General features: G+C 38.5%; 2 protein-coding genes across 3 annotated transcripts in view; both read left to right on the top strand.

The window, feature by feature from the left end:
* Window positions 1–1,822: 1,822 nt before the first annotated feature.
* LOC139139603 (uncharacterized) lies at window positions 1,823–6,499 on the top strand. The gene is made up of 5 exons (XM_070708484.1): window positions 1,823–2,247; window positions 3,227–3,336; window positions 4,097–4,269; window positions 5,170–5,287; window positions 5,647–6,499. The coding sequence occupies exons 1-5, from the start codon at window positions 1,827–1,829 to the stop codon at window positions 6,001–6,003; spliced, it is 1,179 nt and encodes a 392-aa protein (XP_070564585.1). The 5' UTR covers window positions 1,823–1,826; the 3' UTR covers window positions 6,004–6,499.
* A 5,209-nt stretch (window positions 6,500–11,708) lies between these two features.
* The window catches only part of LOC139140107 (serine/threonine-protein kinase Nek10-like), a 46,464-nt gene continuing 41,232 nt past the window's right edge, over window positions 11,709–16,940 (top strand). The window contains exons 1-2 of one of the 2 annotated variants that reach the window (XM_070709134.1): window positions 11,709–11,921; window positions 16,066–16,309. In XM_070709134.1, coding sequence (XP_070565235.1) covers window positions 16,245–16,309 — 65 coding nt within the window. In that variant the 5' untranslated portion in view covers window positions 11,709–11,921; window positions 16,066–16,244. Of the gene's footprint in view, window positions 11,922–12,008; window positions 12,306–16,065; window positions 16,310–16,940 lie in introns of those variants that run through there. The other variant, XM_070709135.1, reaches the window with a different exon arrangement.

Genomic DNA, 16,940 nt, shown 5'->3' with positions numbered 1-16,940 from the left:
CTCCTCCCAATCCTCTCAATGCCCACCATCCCTATTTCGCTAGGGTTGAGACGCTATAGTCCATGCATTAGTATGGGTATGTACGAAATAGTTCAAGCATAAATACAATCGTAGATCAGGTGCCGCCAACAAGACTGCAAAAAGTGTTCGTGCACAGTTTCTCAGCGGGCGGTTAAATTAAAAAAAATCAGGGGGCGGGGAGAAAATGCAGTTTTTACTAAGGCGAGGGGATTCCAGTTTTTACAGTTGGCGGGGAGAAAATTCCTATCAGTAAGTACCGGAAAATTGGTATAGGCCGAAGGAACGAAATGCAGTGGTTGATAAAACTTTAAGGAAGATTAAGTAGTGTCAGTGGTGGGAGAGGGCAGGGGGGAGCTTGAACTGTTGTGGGCGGCGAGCGGGTAGATCATAGATAAGCTTACGGGAGGGCAACGGCATTATATAATTCAGTAGAAGAGCAGTTACGAACAGCTTTACCCTCCTATCCAAATTATAAGGTGAAGGTCAAGAATATGTAAAATCAGTATATCAGCTTAAGAAACATATTTTGTGATGATTTTGTAAAAATGACTGAATTTACCAGTCGGCTGCACCTGATAAATCAGCCCCATAGCACGTACACATACCGAACGCGCACTCCTTTTTATCACGTCGCGCATTCCGAGTACGTATGGAAATGGGGAAAAAGCGGGGGAGGGGGGGGGGGTATATTGATAGTGGCATGTGGTTAGGTACACGGCAAAGGCCTCTGTACCTTATTGAAAAAATGGTGCCCGTGATCTTCTAATCAGGGGCCTTAAAAGCGTGTCTACACACAGGCGACTTGGGTAAACTTTAATATGATTTTAATATACCAGAAAAATCACAAAAATATCTTTTTCAATTCCGTTATTGAAATATCATTTGCGTAAACATGTTTTCCTACAATAAAAATATGCCATAGGATGAAGCCATAAACAGTGTTTTAGAACTCTTGATTCAGAATTTGCAAATCTACAAAAGCAAATCATAGCGTCTCATTGAGAGCCCTCAGGCTAAACTGATACGCAAGCACACTACATTTGAATTCATTTGGGGAGGACTGGAGACAAATACACCAGATGAAGCTTTGAGTCTGACTCATTACAGTGAAGCTGTTCTACTTTTACTTCTTGACAATAGTCATATACACATTTTAGGAAAATGCTTATATGAAAGTTTAACAATAAGTGAATAGTAAAGACGGATGAATTCTGTTTTTACTTCAATTGAAACACAAAGTTGAAAGAACGTCTACGGATACCAGTGACAGTGTCTGCTCGTTTTCTTTTATGTCTATTTATTTAGTTGGGTTTTTGTAGGTTGTTTCCGATTAATTATTTATTACTTATTTGTTTGTTTTGTTTGATTGGTTGGTTGTTTATTCATTTGTTTTTTGTTTGTTTGCTATTTTATTTCGTTTCGGTTTGTGTTCTTGTTTGCTTTTTTATCCCGGCTTCCCTGTGATCTAGCTTGCATACATGTGCCCCTTGCCTTTACATAGTACTTACAGAGCTCGGATGTTACTGTCAGTATTTCAATGTCATTGTTGTTTTGTATTCATTATGCACATAATTCCCAGTATCAGACAATGATTAAATGAAAGTCGGGGACCTCACACGCTCTGATCAAGTAGTTGGGACCCTGTCGCTTTACGTGGAATGGTGGCAGTAGTTGCATGTCTCAGTGTACCAGAGTTGATGTTTGAAATGTGATCCTCGGCCGGGGCCGTAAATGTATGCAATTAGAAATTCCCTTCCTCTGCGCGCGCACAACTTCCGAAATTTGACCTTAGCTGAGCGCTCAAAATGGCTGAGAGTGTTGAGCTCCTCCAAGATATCAACCACATAACACTGGACGGCGTTGAAGAAGATGACGATGAGGGACCGAACGCTAGAAACACGAAGTGCGAAAATTATCTTCGTGGGATATGTATAGACGCTGTCCTTGACAACGGAGAATGCAGGTCCGGTAAACATCAAGACACTTTTCCTTCCGGAAGTGCCTGGGCGCCATGGACACTTCGAATGTTGAATTTTAGACCGATTCACATGGTGGCTAAAGAGGATATTTCTGCCGCGATTCAAGACTGGTTATATTTCTTCCCTGTCTCTCAAGTTCAGGTTCAACTGTGCGGTAACTTTTCAACTGAAGTTGGAGACATGTTCAGAGAGACTGTGACCGCCAGTCAGGAAGCTCATTTCAAACTACCGCGCCTTTCCCGCCAAGGTGAGGGGAGAACCATTTGATTTCGGGGGAGATGGGGATTTTTTGAGGGGAATTGTCGGTAGATTTAGGAGAAAAAAAAAACTTTGTCCTGTTATTGCTTAGGAAAAAAACTTTGTTCCAATAGAAAGAAATAAAGAAAATGTTGCCTATGTGCTCAGCAAATCAGCAAAATCCGGAAAATCTAATTCTCTCATATTTCCCGTAGGCGGGGGACTAATATTTTTAATATTATAATTGTTTGAGCAAGTTATATTTTTTTCACAAGCTTTATGATACAAAATCTGATATTGTCGTGGCTATGACAGACCCTGGAAAGCATATTTCTGGTCTTAATATTTGCAATAACATTCAAACAAACGGGAACTCTTTGACTTGCTCTGGAAATGGTGAAAATGTGAATACACATGGCAGGATTCAATAACTAGTTCTAACAGTAATACTCCGGTAATATGATTCTCTAAATATATTTTAATTCCCATGATTATATTGAAACAAATAAATACTTCTTGGCAGTGGCAAGTATACTGCTTCGAAGCCGAAGCTTAAATTGTCTCGTCATTTACAGGATGTCAAATTTAACCATAAGGGCGCCTACATGTCCGTCCCCGGGGTGGGGATGCGATGGAGGTGTCGTGGTCTCAGCATGGGCATAAAAATTGTCTCAGCACAGGTTTCTTCTTGCTACTGTTGATTTTATTGTAATTTTGACTACGATATGTATTGCCAATAAGATTTATACTGCCAACCTTTGGTGTCTCGGTCTTATGTCAGCACTGGTTTTGCAAAAATTTCTTATAATTTGTTTTCAAATAGAATGTACTAAATTCAGTCAAACATTGTCGTTTGTTAAATTAAGAAACGATAAATTATTTTTTATGTCGTCTGTGTCGTTATGAAGAAACCATTGAAACGATCCTGACTCTTGTGTGTAAATACACTGTACTAGCAAAGCCACGTAAGCTTACTCTCACACTTGCAGAGTTAGAGCCTTCTGAAGATGATGGATTTATGATATTCCTGAAAAAATTCTTAAAGCTTGTGCGTGATCCGAAAGACCATGAGTTGGACTACTTGATTCAGATGTCCATGGTAGGTATGGGACAGGTATTACTGCGGCTAATAAAATTTCTAATGTGATAAGCTGATATCATATCAAACACGCATACATAGACTTATGCGAGTGACATACTAGTTCGCACGTAGTATGCAATTGGAAGATACTATGCATTTTCCAGCCTACACGTAGTTAGCTTATTGTGTCACTGGACAGTCGTGAATATCAGTGAGAATGGATTGCTTGTATCTGGAGTTAATGAATACTTAGAACTCTTGCATATACTTACATGTTATTTACATTTAAATACTAATGTTTTCAAATATTATTGTTATTATTGTTATCATTTCTACACGCAATGCATTTATCTATCTATATGTTCGAGAGCAAATTATAGATTATATGGAAAGACGATAATTGATTTCACACACATCACCAACTTCTAAAACGATATTACCGTTTTTTACATTCATTGTCATGTTTTTTATACAGAAACGGTTTTTTTCCGAGCGGCAGTATTTTTGTTAACTATTCCTGATAATTATTCTGCAGTGTTTCTGAGTGATACATGGATTTCGTAATGTTGAAACAGTCGAAGTACCATCATGTTCATGCAAGAACCAAATGTCATAAGTTACATAGTAATGTTTACACTCTATATTTACAATAAAATATTTGTAGAATGCTTAGAGAAATATAATTTATCGTTGACCTGTCTAATCTGATTTTCATGCCTGTATGATAAATCAAGAATTCAAAAATTAAAAAAACGGTATTTGTTCCTTTTTCTCACAGAAAGTGGACGTGCGTGATATTCATCCTACACAGGCTACGATACATCGTAATACTATATTATCTTGGATCAGAGCAATGAAAATGAGTTCGGTTAAAGAAGCATTCCTTGATGATTTCTTTCACGCTTTGGCCATTTCAGTTGGAGCAGAAATAAATCTAAGCATGCTCATCAAGTGAGTTCTATTTTCATGTATTTCATCGATGCAAATATTAAATCTATAAATCACCTCTGCAGACCTGTCAATTAACCTAGAAATTTTGATCAGTCAACTACGCAAACGTAAACCATGCATGAAGTAATATGTTCGTGTACAGTTGTCAAAGAGATTAATTGAGTTGTTTACCTGTCTCTTGGGGCATTTATTCGTTTGAATATTACGCCATTGTTTTGACATTATGCATGAAACGTTTCTCTAGCGATTTTCTCTTCTGTGATTTGCGGCATCAAGAAAAAATAATATAGTTTGATAAAATATAGCTTAGTTCATTTTATTATATCATTTGAAGTAAAAATGTTCTAATGTCCTCCTAAATTACATATCCTATAATGATAAAAATAATGTGAATTTTGGGTTATTTTTAAAAGCTCAGACTGTTGTCAAATATACCATATTGCTCTATTATTTTCATGTCTACCAATATAAATCCTATTGTTTGAGCCTTCAATATAGTACCGGTTTTCTGTAACAAACATTGCCCCCACCCCTCGCCCTCTCGGCAAACTATGGCTCTGCTGAAAGACAACTTAAATTAGGCATGCCCCGTACCAGAAACAAAACCTGACAGGATTTTTAATTGTACTAAACGGTTATTTTTTGACATGGAGTATAAATGTCGTTGAAAGTCTTGCTTCGTTATGCTCTTCAGAATGTTGCTGTTTCGTTCCTGAAGTGTGATTTCAGTGTCCATGCATTACTTGTCTTTAAGATAACTCCACGGATTGCCATGAACTGAACGAGTGGATATTCATATTTCCTTCCTAAATGGTCCCTTTACTGAAGCATGGAGTTAGAAGACTTGTCATGTAGTTATTTTTTCCTTATTCAGGTCAAAATAATTGTTTTGTTCCACAGAGTCCGAGAAACGTGTACCCATGACGTCACAATTTGTGAAAAGAGAGTTCGCGCCATTGGAGGTGTTGAAGTGCGTGGCGTTGTGAATAATATCATGCGAACGACATGTCTATCAAAGGTAATGTTTTTCATTCAGCATTTAAATATATATACTGAAAGATTAAGTCGTGTGCGGGCGCTCCGGCGCACTGCGACCTACGACCCTTCAGGGGAATCCAAAACATCCGATGCACATGCCAATGTGTCGGTATTCCTGTGTACATGTGTGTATGCTAGACTTAAGTTTATAAGTTATAAGCTTATAAGTTTTTGTAGTAAAGGGTCGTAGGTCGCAGTGTGCCGGAGCGCCCACACGCGACTGAATCTTTCAGTCTATAAATACATTGAACTTTACAAGCTGAAAACTTTGCCAATTTCCTCAGCGTACATTTTCGTTGTTTAATAACCCATTTTACATGCGTATTTCCTTCTGAACAGAATACGATTGGTACTAGTTGCGGTACGATCCCTCAGATGGCAGCCGAAGCACTGACTGTTGCAAAGTTTAGCGCATTCGGAAATGATATTTCAAGAATCGTGTACCATTTGTCCATTCAAATGGACAAAAGCAGTAGTGGCAGCTATATAAGTATGGCACGTACTCACGTTGCGATGTCTACACTGGAACGTGCAGCTTCAAGTCCGATCCAGAATCCACTCGAACCCTCACTTATTTTTCACAGTTCAGTACCAGCGACAGATTTCAGGACAAAACGTGGCATCAAAGCACTTTACAAAGCCCTCCGTGGAGTATGTTTGGCACACAAAAAATTAAACGAGTTGGTTCAGTTGTAATGTGGGACGTATGTTTTGACTGATTATTTGCCTATATTAAAATTTATTTTTGTACTTCTACAAATCCATTTAGCTACAGTATTAATTCTAATTCATTTTCTGAAATTTACCCAAAATCATTGCACTGCCACGGGATTGCTGCAGCAGTGCCCAGTCCCAGTCTACATTCCATGACAATCCGGAAGCAGCATTGATCAAATCAAAGCCTGGTCCGTTTCGTTTCTCTGACCAGCAATTCGTTTTGTCTTCCTTTCTTTCGAGGCAATGAATCCATCATGGTAGGATGGCGACATCCTGTCATTCTAAAGTGTCAACCCACCTGTGTCCACTCCTGTTTGCCCTAGAAATGTGTCGGGTAAAGTTAATAAGGGAATGAACCATTTATTTGGATATCATAATCCATCAGTATTTTGCCAACAAGAAGACGTTTTCGCATATTTGGTGTGATTCTTTCTCAAGAAGGACAGTTTTATGCGTTAAGAATATGTTGTCTTAATTTGCATATATATATATATATATATATATATATATATATATATATATATATATATATATATATATATATATATATATATATATATATATATATATATATATATATATATATATATATATATATATATATATATTTTATATATATATATATATATATATATATATATATATATATAAAATATATATATATATATATATAATATATATATATATAATATATATATATATATATATATATATATATATATATATATATATATATATATTATATATATATATATATATTTTATATATATATATATATATATATATATATATATATATATATATATATCATATATCTTTGGAATAAAGGTCTATTTTAGCATCGATTACCTGCACGTGGTCGTTTTTCAGAAGTTCTGAGGGAGAAAATCACAATCTCAAAGCTAGTTACCAAAATAATCCTGTTTCATGCGTCGATACCCGTAAAAATAAATGTGCGCAGCCAATAAGAGTGATGTTGAAATCGTGATTGCGGCGTCGCACCAATTTTAAAATATGCTCAATTTTAAAATAAAAACAAGTGTTTTAAGACGTTTCGATTTCGTGATAACACTGAAATGATATGCGATTACGTGTACTTCAAAATCATTGGTGTTTTATTAGACTCGCCCGCTGGCCGCTAAGCTTTTCTCACTCAAGCATACGCAGTAGTTACTTGCCAATCTCGCGAGCCATAGCATACATGCAATTTCCACTCCGCTGACCTACACAAAAATTAAGGGTAGCGCTAAGCTGTTGCCGTAAAGAGCCACGTGGTTTACGACGAAGTTACTTGCTGATTGGCCATCGTGTACCTCCCATGATCTACACGAAAGTGTGCCAAAGTATATTAGTGTTTCAATTTTGCGATCACCGCGACAGGCTGTTGAAGTTTGTTCCCTCAGTTTACTCTGTTTTGATATTTATATGCCCATAGACTTGGGGCAAGTCTAGTATTTTATTTTATACGGGAATCCAATACATCCTCACATATCCACATGCGAATGTGTCGGTTTCAAGTAGCTTGAAAAAGTGTGAAATATACAGTGCGTTCGTAGGACTGAAATTGGCGTAAATGCGTCATAGATTATCATCATGTTGGAAAGCTTACGTCATCAAGAATGTGCGCGTATATGTTGAGCAAATGTAATCGACTGTCACAAATATGCAAACTGATGAACAGAACACTAACGAAAGAATGAAATGATACCATTTTTAAAGATGCATTGAAACTTCATCATATTTTATCCCATTTCATATCATGTTGGCATTTGTGCATATACGTCAAAACATATGTTTCCGTAGAGAAATGGATTATTTTCATTAAAAGTAAAGTCGTTGCTTTTCAGTCATGATGAATCTTCAGCGGGAAATATGTAATCACTTTACGATGTGCATCACTTGTAAATTGACTTTAACATATCACCAAAAAGCCTTTCATCAACCAATATATGCAAGAGAAAGAATTGGAGTAAAAAACTCTGGTTGTTTGTGTTCTGCAGACGTACGGGGAAATAGCCAAATTTCGTTCTTCCTGCTTGTAGGAGCTCGACACAGAGGGGTACCATTCCATGTATCTGTTTGTTTGTTTGTTTGTTTGTTTGTTCGATTTGCTTGGGCGCAGAAGTAAAGGAAAGGAGGCCAAAGAAAAATCCTGCGTACTTTATTTTGCAAGGACGAAGAAAAACATACCACAGAGAGTGCAGCAGTTATGCATTTTAGTTGCGGATGCTTCGTGTGAAAACTAAAACTATGACGTATGAGAAAAGAGGCCTAAAAAGAATAGTCTACATGGCCAAGAAAGCGGGATGTGTCCCAAAATCGCACGAAACGAAAGGCAGAGATTTTGACGGAGATATGTGATTGTGAGCTGATGTTAAAAGTTGTGTGTCAGGATGAGAGTCGGTGCGTTGCTGAAGTTGGGTTGTGTGTAGAGAAAACTAATGCTGAAGACTTCTTCCGAAAGAGCGATGAACGTTGAGTACTGAAAATACAAGTATTTCCGAAGGCAAAATAAATATGTCCTCTCAGGAAGACAAGGGCCACCCTTCACCATGCATTTTTTATGTTTCATGTCATTGTGAAATCATCACAGTGTGACATTTTTTAAATCTTCGTCGGTTCTTTGAACACTTAAAATTGTCTATTTTCTGGTTTCCAACGCCAAACATCCCCACTTTGACCAGTTTAAAGATGTGGAGGGCCGAGCCTGTGCAATCACTTAGGATCATATAGTCTCGGTAGGTCGGTGCGCCCTCAGCCGACTATTCGTGAAGACCCTTGTTTTTCTTTGCACCGTGACGCCGCGTCCCCAGGCTTACAGTAAAATGCAATCTTTACCTTCTCTCTTAGTTGCTGCGCTTGTGCAACTATATTTTGACAACTAGCGTTAAAAATTGCGGTTTAAAAATCAAAACGTAATCTTTTAACAAAAATAAGTGATGCCCATTGAATAGGGTTGGACACCACACTGGAAAGTGACGGAGAACGGGTCCATAAGCTGAAGCTTAGACAGCTGAGCGGAACCCAAGCTTCTGTCTACGGTCAGTAATTTATTCAGTGAGTTACTTCCGAGTTATGTGGCATATATTATATTGAAGAGTAACAGGTGAAGAGCAAGCTTGACGTATTACAAAGCAGATACACAAAACTTCACAAAGCTACACGCCTTTTTCTATTCACGACAAGTACTTTGTTGTGCACCCGCCCTTTACAGCCCCGGATCTACGTCATCCCGCCGAACAAACGTCACCCGGTATACAATCAGTAGACAAGTTTCGCATCTCATCGTCTACATCAGCGTTTTTTCAGAGGTATTCAATTCATGTTTTTATACTCTATGCCTGTGAATATTACTATTCTAACTTTAAATTTACTTTTCCCGAAACCCCATTGGCCGTATCTTTTTGCGTTTTGTCCGCCAAGACGATTTGGAATCCAATGCATCTCATGTAAAAATGCTTCTTGAAGTGTGACCACAGGTTGTTGTTCAAAATTGGCGATGAACACACAACTTAACAACTTAATTTTCGAGTTCAAACTCAAATATGGCCGCCGCATATGGGTCTTTATACGTGTAAGCGTGTGAATTTAATCGACCAAAACCAGCATTGACGATATTTTTCTGATATTTTAGTAGCCAATATGGCTTAATAACAGGAATCCAAAACATGTCTCTCAAGATTGGATGTTAATGTCGGGGGTTAAAAAGCACAGTTTATATCTGAGGTTAAAGCAAATGCAAAAAAGACACAGATAATGGGGCTTTAAGGGTCTCCCGTCTTCGGGTATTTTCCACGAGCCTAAACTAAATACACTTCGGCGTTCACGGCATTACGCATTTCTGAATACGCAGCAGTCTGTCACTTGTAGCAGCGGCTAACTTACAGCCCAACTCGAAGGAAAGTGTACACATCTCTTGGGCACAATTACTGTCAGTTTGGACGTGCCTTAGGGCAGTATTAACGCGTCAAATTGACGTCATCATTTGCACCAGTTTATAGACCAAGAAAGGTTTGTAGAAAAAGCATAGACAGACGATTCATTTCATTAATATCCGAATCGAGTTATTTTGGCATTTGTGGATAATGCATGTCATTGTTGTTTTTGTTTCTTTTAAATGTGCGCAAAAACAGCAGTGTATGCAAATTAAGCTCCTCGTACGTCGCAAGTTTATTCAAGAGACGATGGCTCATTTCAGATTCGACAATATCAGCTTTGAAATATCATGTGACGTAAATACACTCCATAACATTGGAATCTCGATCAAGTGCAAAATTTGTTCCCGTAATTCCATAATCCCGAAGGACCAACCTGCCACATGTGATCAAAATACCACAGCAGACGACAGTTATGGCTCGCGCTCCCCAGCATCCCTAACTTTCTTGGGCAGAATTTTGAAAAAGGCTTTACATTTTGACTTCACACTTCAACATGGATGAATCGAATAGAAAATTAAAAATTGGTTTGATTCCCCCTGACAAGTAAAATACATTTAATAAACAAGTTTATGTCGATAGCGGCGTACTTCCTGAGTATGATCGAAAAGTGCATCCTGACTTAAAAAAAAACCACGCGCCTCCTCTACTCAAAGTGTTCTTTGAGGGAGAGTACACGTTGTGACAGCGGCACAAATTTCTGATCTCCAGGCTTTTGGTGGCGCTTCTTGGTTTAAAATTATGTGTACAATTGCTCCTGGTGGTATTTACTAGTATTAATCTCCGCGTACATAATATGCATGAAAGCTTGAATGTTCGGCATAGCACGTCTTTACTTTTAATTTTTAAACACGGTTTTGGAGAGTAAGCTTAGGTTCTTGTCAAACACATACACAAAAATGCTATGTTTCTGAAAAAAAATAATTAACCTTCAGACATCCCTTGTTATGACACATGAACAACTTTTCAACCTCAGAAATAAAACAAAAAACCAACAAAAGGAAATTAAAGGGGCGGTTATCAATCTCAGTAACACGATTGGAACTTATTTGGGATAATTGGATGGTGAAGTAATGTCGATTTCATCTACAAATGTAACCTCGTCTGCTTTTCTTTTAACGTTACGCACTTGTTTTTATGAGTAATTTGTAATATTACAACATTAAACTATAGGGCACCTAACATTTTTGAGAAATTTGAAAAATATGAAAATCCAATTATCCCAAATTAGTTCCAATCGGTTCTCTGCTTCTCGCATGACTTCTTGTGTTTTCCCTTGGAATTTTTATGACGTTGTAAGTGTCAATTTGCCTTTTAAAAGCTGATAAACGGCCCCTTTAAGAAGTTTACTGGCCTGAAGTAAACGATTTATTTTATATTTGTCACTTTTGTCAATTATAAACCATGTTTCTCAATTGCACCTGCTTATTATATCTGGTAATAGAAAACGATCTGGTTTAGGCTTTTGCTGAAGGGACGGCTCAGGTTAAAAACGTTATAACAGTCACTAGGAAAGACAATAGGTGTTTAAACAGTCGTACCGCTAAATTAAGCCACAATGAACAGGTAAACATAACTGTCAAAAGGAGTTTGCGAATTATGTTTACTCGCACGGATTGTCAGGAAATGAGTAAATACACACAGCTCCACTGCTAATACAACTGCCAATGCAATGCATTGCTAAAATGAAGTCGAGTCGATCTGATCTCATTTGTTGTCAACGATCCGTTGATTTGCATATCAATAGTTGACGTCACGGGATCCGTGATAACAAAATACCTATGTGACGGTCACCGATCATCTGCGCGCAACGACAGGACCGGTATTTGCGCTGAAACAGGCGAAAATCAACTCGTCGCCAACCGAGTTTGAACAGGATTATATCTGTGACTCTATCTTTGGTTTCCACACGCTGTCATCGTCTCGGATGCCGTTTTTCTCACATTACGCAGTGGAGTAACGGTAAGTGGCCGGCGGTTGCTCAGGACGCCATCTTGAACTTTCTCTGGCAGGACAATAACACTGCACACTGGGCATTGTAACTCACACACAATCGAATCAGACCGCTTTGACAAATGACCAGAACTGCATTCGTGCGTCTTTATCGAGGTTGCTTATCTTTCGTGATCACGGACTCGTTTCCATGGTATGACATTGTCGCGTAACACGGTATACGAACGGTTAATACCAGAATACCCGTGCAAAAATGTATAAGCATAGGTAGCGTTGTAATGAGGGACTGTATTCATGCGAGCAGTTTTTGTTGCGCATGCCGCAGAAAATATTCTCGGTCAATCATCTACTCAAGATGTCTTCAAAAGTTCGTTTGAACGTTGTCAAATGCAAGTAGGTATATTTTTGTTCCTGTGAAATCTACCTTTCTGTCACTCAACGGTTACGGACTTTAAATATTCGACTGCGCATGTTTGTTATTAAAATTTTACAGTTTCATTACTTACTTATGGACAAGATAACGAACTGCAGCCCAAGTACTTGTAGGATAGACCCCACTCAACAAGACGATTACGTCAGGTTTGAGTACAATACCATTTTGATTGCATAGTTTTGTGTAATTTGCCCCGGCCGCCTAACGCCGCACACGGGTACACGTTTCAGCTCAACTGTGTCATCACGCCAGAGTTTGTGTACAGTTCACTGGATGCCACGCAATAAATAATTGTTGTTGAGCATTTTGAGCGAGTCTTTTAACTGCAACGCAACGCCTACCCCGGTCGACTACAGTACTACTACTACTAGGTAAGCCACAGGGTTTTACTCAAAACTCCGCCTTGGGTCGTTACACTTTACATTTGTATAAGCTATTATTTTGCAATTTATTAGCATATAAACATACACACCACATCCAAATCAATCTGATTAAAATCCGAATCATGTAGAAATTGGTCGGTCTTTTACCTCCGGTCTTCTTTTTGTGTTGTCGTCCTCCCTCGGAGCCGGACAGCACAAAGACCCTCATTCATATGATAACGTAAAAAACCGACCCATTTCTACATCGGATTTTAATCAGATTGCATCCAAATTATCAGTTTTATTAGACTCGAGTGTTAGTACTAGTGAAAGAAACTGAAAACTGCTTAATGAATAATTTATTAATAATTTGCTCAGGCTTTCAGGGATTAGGACACAGGAATGCGTAAGATTGTACGGCCAGGGCAGCTCAACTGTTCAACACGCTTTAGGACCGTAGACTCATTTTAAACCACTTTGACCATTTTGTCACACGCTACCCCGTTCGCTTCGTTTGAAATGTCGGTTAGAATTCGTAGGCAGCAAACTACACTTGAAAGTTAGAATGCCAATAATTTATTGTAGTCGTTCACCTTGAAATTTAAAAGATGACAACGGACTGCGACGTCACTGCACTTCGTCAACTGGGTGGCCATTGTTATTTACACAGGCCTCAACAAATGACAGTTTCAAGGAGTCCACAGTTTGCCTTGAAGTTCAATTGAATTCGACCTTGACCCCTGGCCACTTACAGCGTCTGTCGTACTATTTTCACCCCACTTGATCTGACCTTTATAACTATACAGTGAACAACAATGCCATAAAGGAATAATCGGCTTAATAAAAGCCTGGTATAGTGTGAATCGGTCGTTGTTATCACCCAACTGCGAAATGATCAGGAAGTCCCTGTCAAGTGTGGTCGTACGAGATGATTTGTGGTCCTATGTTTATGCTTTGGGTGATTTTATCATGATCAAGAATGTCGACAAATCGATAAGCCCAAACACGGCTGATAAAATCCGACACATGTTCATGTAGCTAGTGGCTCCACTAGAAATCATTATCATCTGATCATTATGTCTGAGACGTGCAGACGAGATCATTTCTCACGGTGTCGCGCATCACTGGGGCCTGTTCAGTGTACTCGTTGTGTGTGTCACCGGTAGACCCTCGAGGGCCTATGCTGTTACTGGCAAAAATCTTTCGTGAACAAGTCCTTGTAGGAACCGTGGTTTGTGTAATACTGATATTATGAAAACATATCGCTTTCAAGTCCCGCATTTTTATAAGCCCTTTCGGGAACCGATGATTGCAATGGACTCGTTCACTCGAACTGGGTCAACTGACTTGCCGCCTACAGTGCCCGCTACAGTGCAGACAACCACATAGTAGCAGACGACTATTTATTAAAGATCCGTCTATCGTGACAGAAGTATCTGTGATGGATGAGGATGCTAAACACATTGCCAGCAATCGTCCGAAATGTTCAAACTCAGTAATTTATGTTACCACACGTGAAGCATGCTCGTCAGAGCAGTTTGTAGTTAAAGTCTTGTGGAAGAATTTCAGCCCTCCATGATTCTGCACTCAGTCAGAGATATCGACCCCATCAGATCTTGATATCAAGGGTGGTGAAATGTGGAAAATCATCTGCAGAGCAAAAACATCCCCCTAAACTAAATGAAAGCCTTGCTCTGCTTGTGAAAAAAAATCAAGCGATTATAAATTTAAACAAAGTGTTTTATTCTTGAAACAGCTAAAGCAAGATAATATCAACACAACTGGTGGAAAAAAGTTGAAAGTCCCTCCACACCACCCCCTCCCAGCATCAAATGGTCCATCCCTTGTGAGGCTCATACATGCATACTTCACAAGTAGACCTGATACAAACGAGAAATGTATCCATTCTTCCACTCGGAAATCATAGAATAATAATTTATAAATCACTTTATTGCATAACAACACACTTCGGAAAGTGCAGTATAGCAAGAACAAAACTAAACATTGCATAAAACATTGTTGTCTATGTCTTTACCTGCAGCTGCTGGGGGAAACATAGTGTTTGTAATATAAAAAAAATATCAGAATTCTGGACATATTATTTGAAATAGGTTTATCAATAAGAGGTTAATGCACCACTTTACCGTGACATCATTACATATTGCATATATACCTATATATCATTACATTTATAAACCCTTGACTCTTACTGGTACGCCGCTTGTAGATCTATGCCAATGCTACGAAAATGGGAAATCAATTTGAACAAATACTTAAGTGTCATTTTGAAAAAAATTATTACATTCAAGGAGAGTTCTTCTATCCCTGTAACTTGAAGGGGGAAAAAAATTTTATATACTTGATGCATTTTGCAGTAGTTTTTCATAAACGATGAACTAAATTTTGCTGCTCTCTTTAATAGTGAGGTCAATACCCTTTTGCTCTTCCATTTTTCTATTGTTAGGCATTAAAGGCCAAACATAATTGATTCTGGCCATAATTATAATTCTCAGTGTAATTACACATGCCATTCTAATTACAAACCCGTGGGTTATGGAGTGTCCTAACCTTGGGTGTGATCTCCCTGATCCAATAATGATAACAAAAGAACTATTAACAATCCAATTTTTCCCACATTCTCGGCAATTAAACAGCACAATATAGCAAATGCGTGCCTAGTGGTTCAGCCATGGGCTTATGTAAGAGTTCATCAGCCTGTGGTATAATGAGCTCGTTATTTGCCAATTAGTGTTATTCAAATATCATGAGGCAACTCAAATAGATCCTCTAATATGATTTGTTTGCGTTTTTATAATTTCTAATGGCTTAAACCATCATGGCGCCTATAACAATCTACATGAATACACCAAGTGTGTACAGTGAGCCAAAGATTCACCATTAATGAGTTATTTTATGGAAAGAAGTCTGACCCGTATAGTAAAATTGTAAAGGCAATACATCGTCCAAGTGATTTTTTTCCTGTTTAAGTATGCAAGTTTTTATTTTTCATCAATGTTGGCCTGTAAATCATGGAACATCAGGCGACTTTCATGTACCTTACCTAATAACATTTAATGTCTACAGTAACCGCATAGTAACAAACAGTGATGCTGCAATTTAACATGTTACGGTTGCGGTCTTTTATTTTCAGTCAGTCTACTGGAAAGTGTCAACAGTGATGATACTGATGTATCTTTATTTGCGTTTTTAACCAGGTCACAGGTGTTGGGTTTTTTTTACTGTCTACGCCCTGTTGTAGCTCCCTTGTACGGCTTGTGAAGGGAGCGGTCGGTGCAATTGGCGGCTTCCAAGAGCAACCTTGTTATTTCATCCTATTCATTTCTCCTCACACACGCAGAGTTCTCCTCGGTTGATATGGACCAGTGAAGTGGGGGACACTGTCAAGCACTATAAGGACCGCTGCTGCCCGGCCGAGAGAGTTGAGTCAACAAATCTCAGCGGAAATGCTGAAATTGGATAACCAAGCTGTCTGACCAGTGCCACATCAGCCATAAGTCGTCTTCAACTGCTGGGGCGATGGAACATGCTAGCAATGGCAGTGACTCCGCAAGCAGAAAGCAGACCCACTCTGACCTCAAGGGGTGAGTAACCTAGGCAGAAACCTTTGGTTTCCACGGCTAGCAGATAAAGGATATCAGATTATTCCATTAATATAAAAGCGTTTCCATGGTTATAAAGTGTTAATCATTCCCAGTAATGTATCATAAAATTTGACTGTCGATGTGGCTGTCCACATTAATCAGAGCTCTAATCTCTCTTTGAATGGCCTTGATGGAGGTCACAAGTGATGTTTATAGATGACGCGTCAAATTTCCACAGGCAATATCTGATGTCTGAGAATATGAATTATCAATGCCTCCCATTGAAGTCTCTTCAGAATTGAATACAGATACCAGGAGTTTCAGCTCTGCTTATAATGACTTGATCTTTCAGTGTAGAGTTTATGTCAGGTCACTTCTCATTGTCCACAGACAGTCATAAAATCTATACTTAATAGAATGTGACAAGTAGGCAATGCTTATAAATATGATTCATTTCTGTTAGAGTAAGGCCAATGGGATTGGAAATATTTGGTACCAGCCCTACTCAAGTTTTGTACTCCATTTTCAGACTTCATTATGAATGAAATTGACCTGGCAAGGCAAGCAACGCTTTTTTCAAGCTGTTTTCCACCTCATTTGTATCAGTGAATTAATTTCGGCTGGAATGTTT

Source organism: Ptychodera flava, chromosome 9, assembly GCF_041260155.1.
Source record: "Ptychodera flava strain L36383 chromosome 9, AS_Pfla_20210202, whole genome shotgun sequence".
Lineage (NCBI taxonomy): Eukaryota > Metazoa > Hemichordata > Enteropneusta > Ptychoderidae > Ptychodera > Ptychodera flava.
Note: the sequence above shows the minus strand (reverse complement) of the source record. Positions and strands in the feature narration are given on the sequence as shown.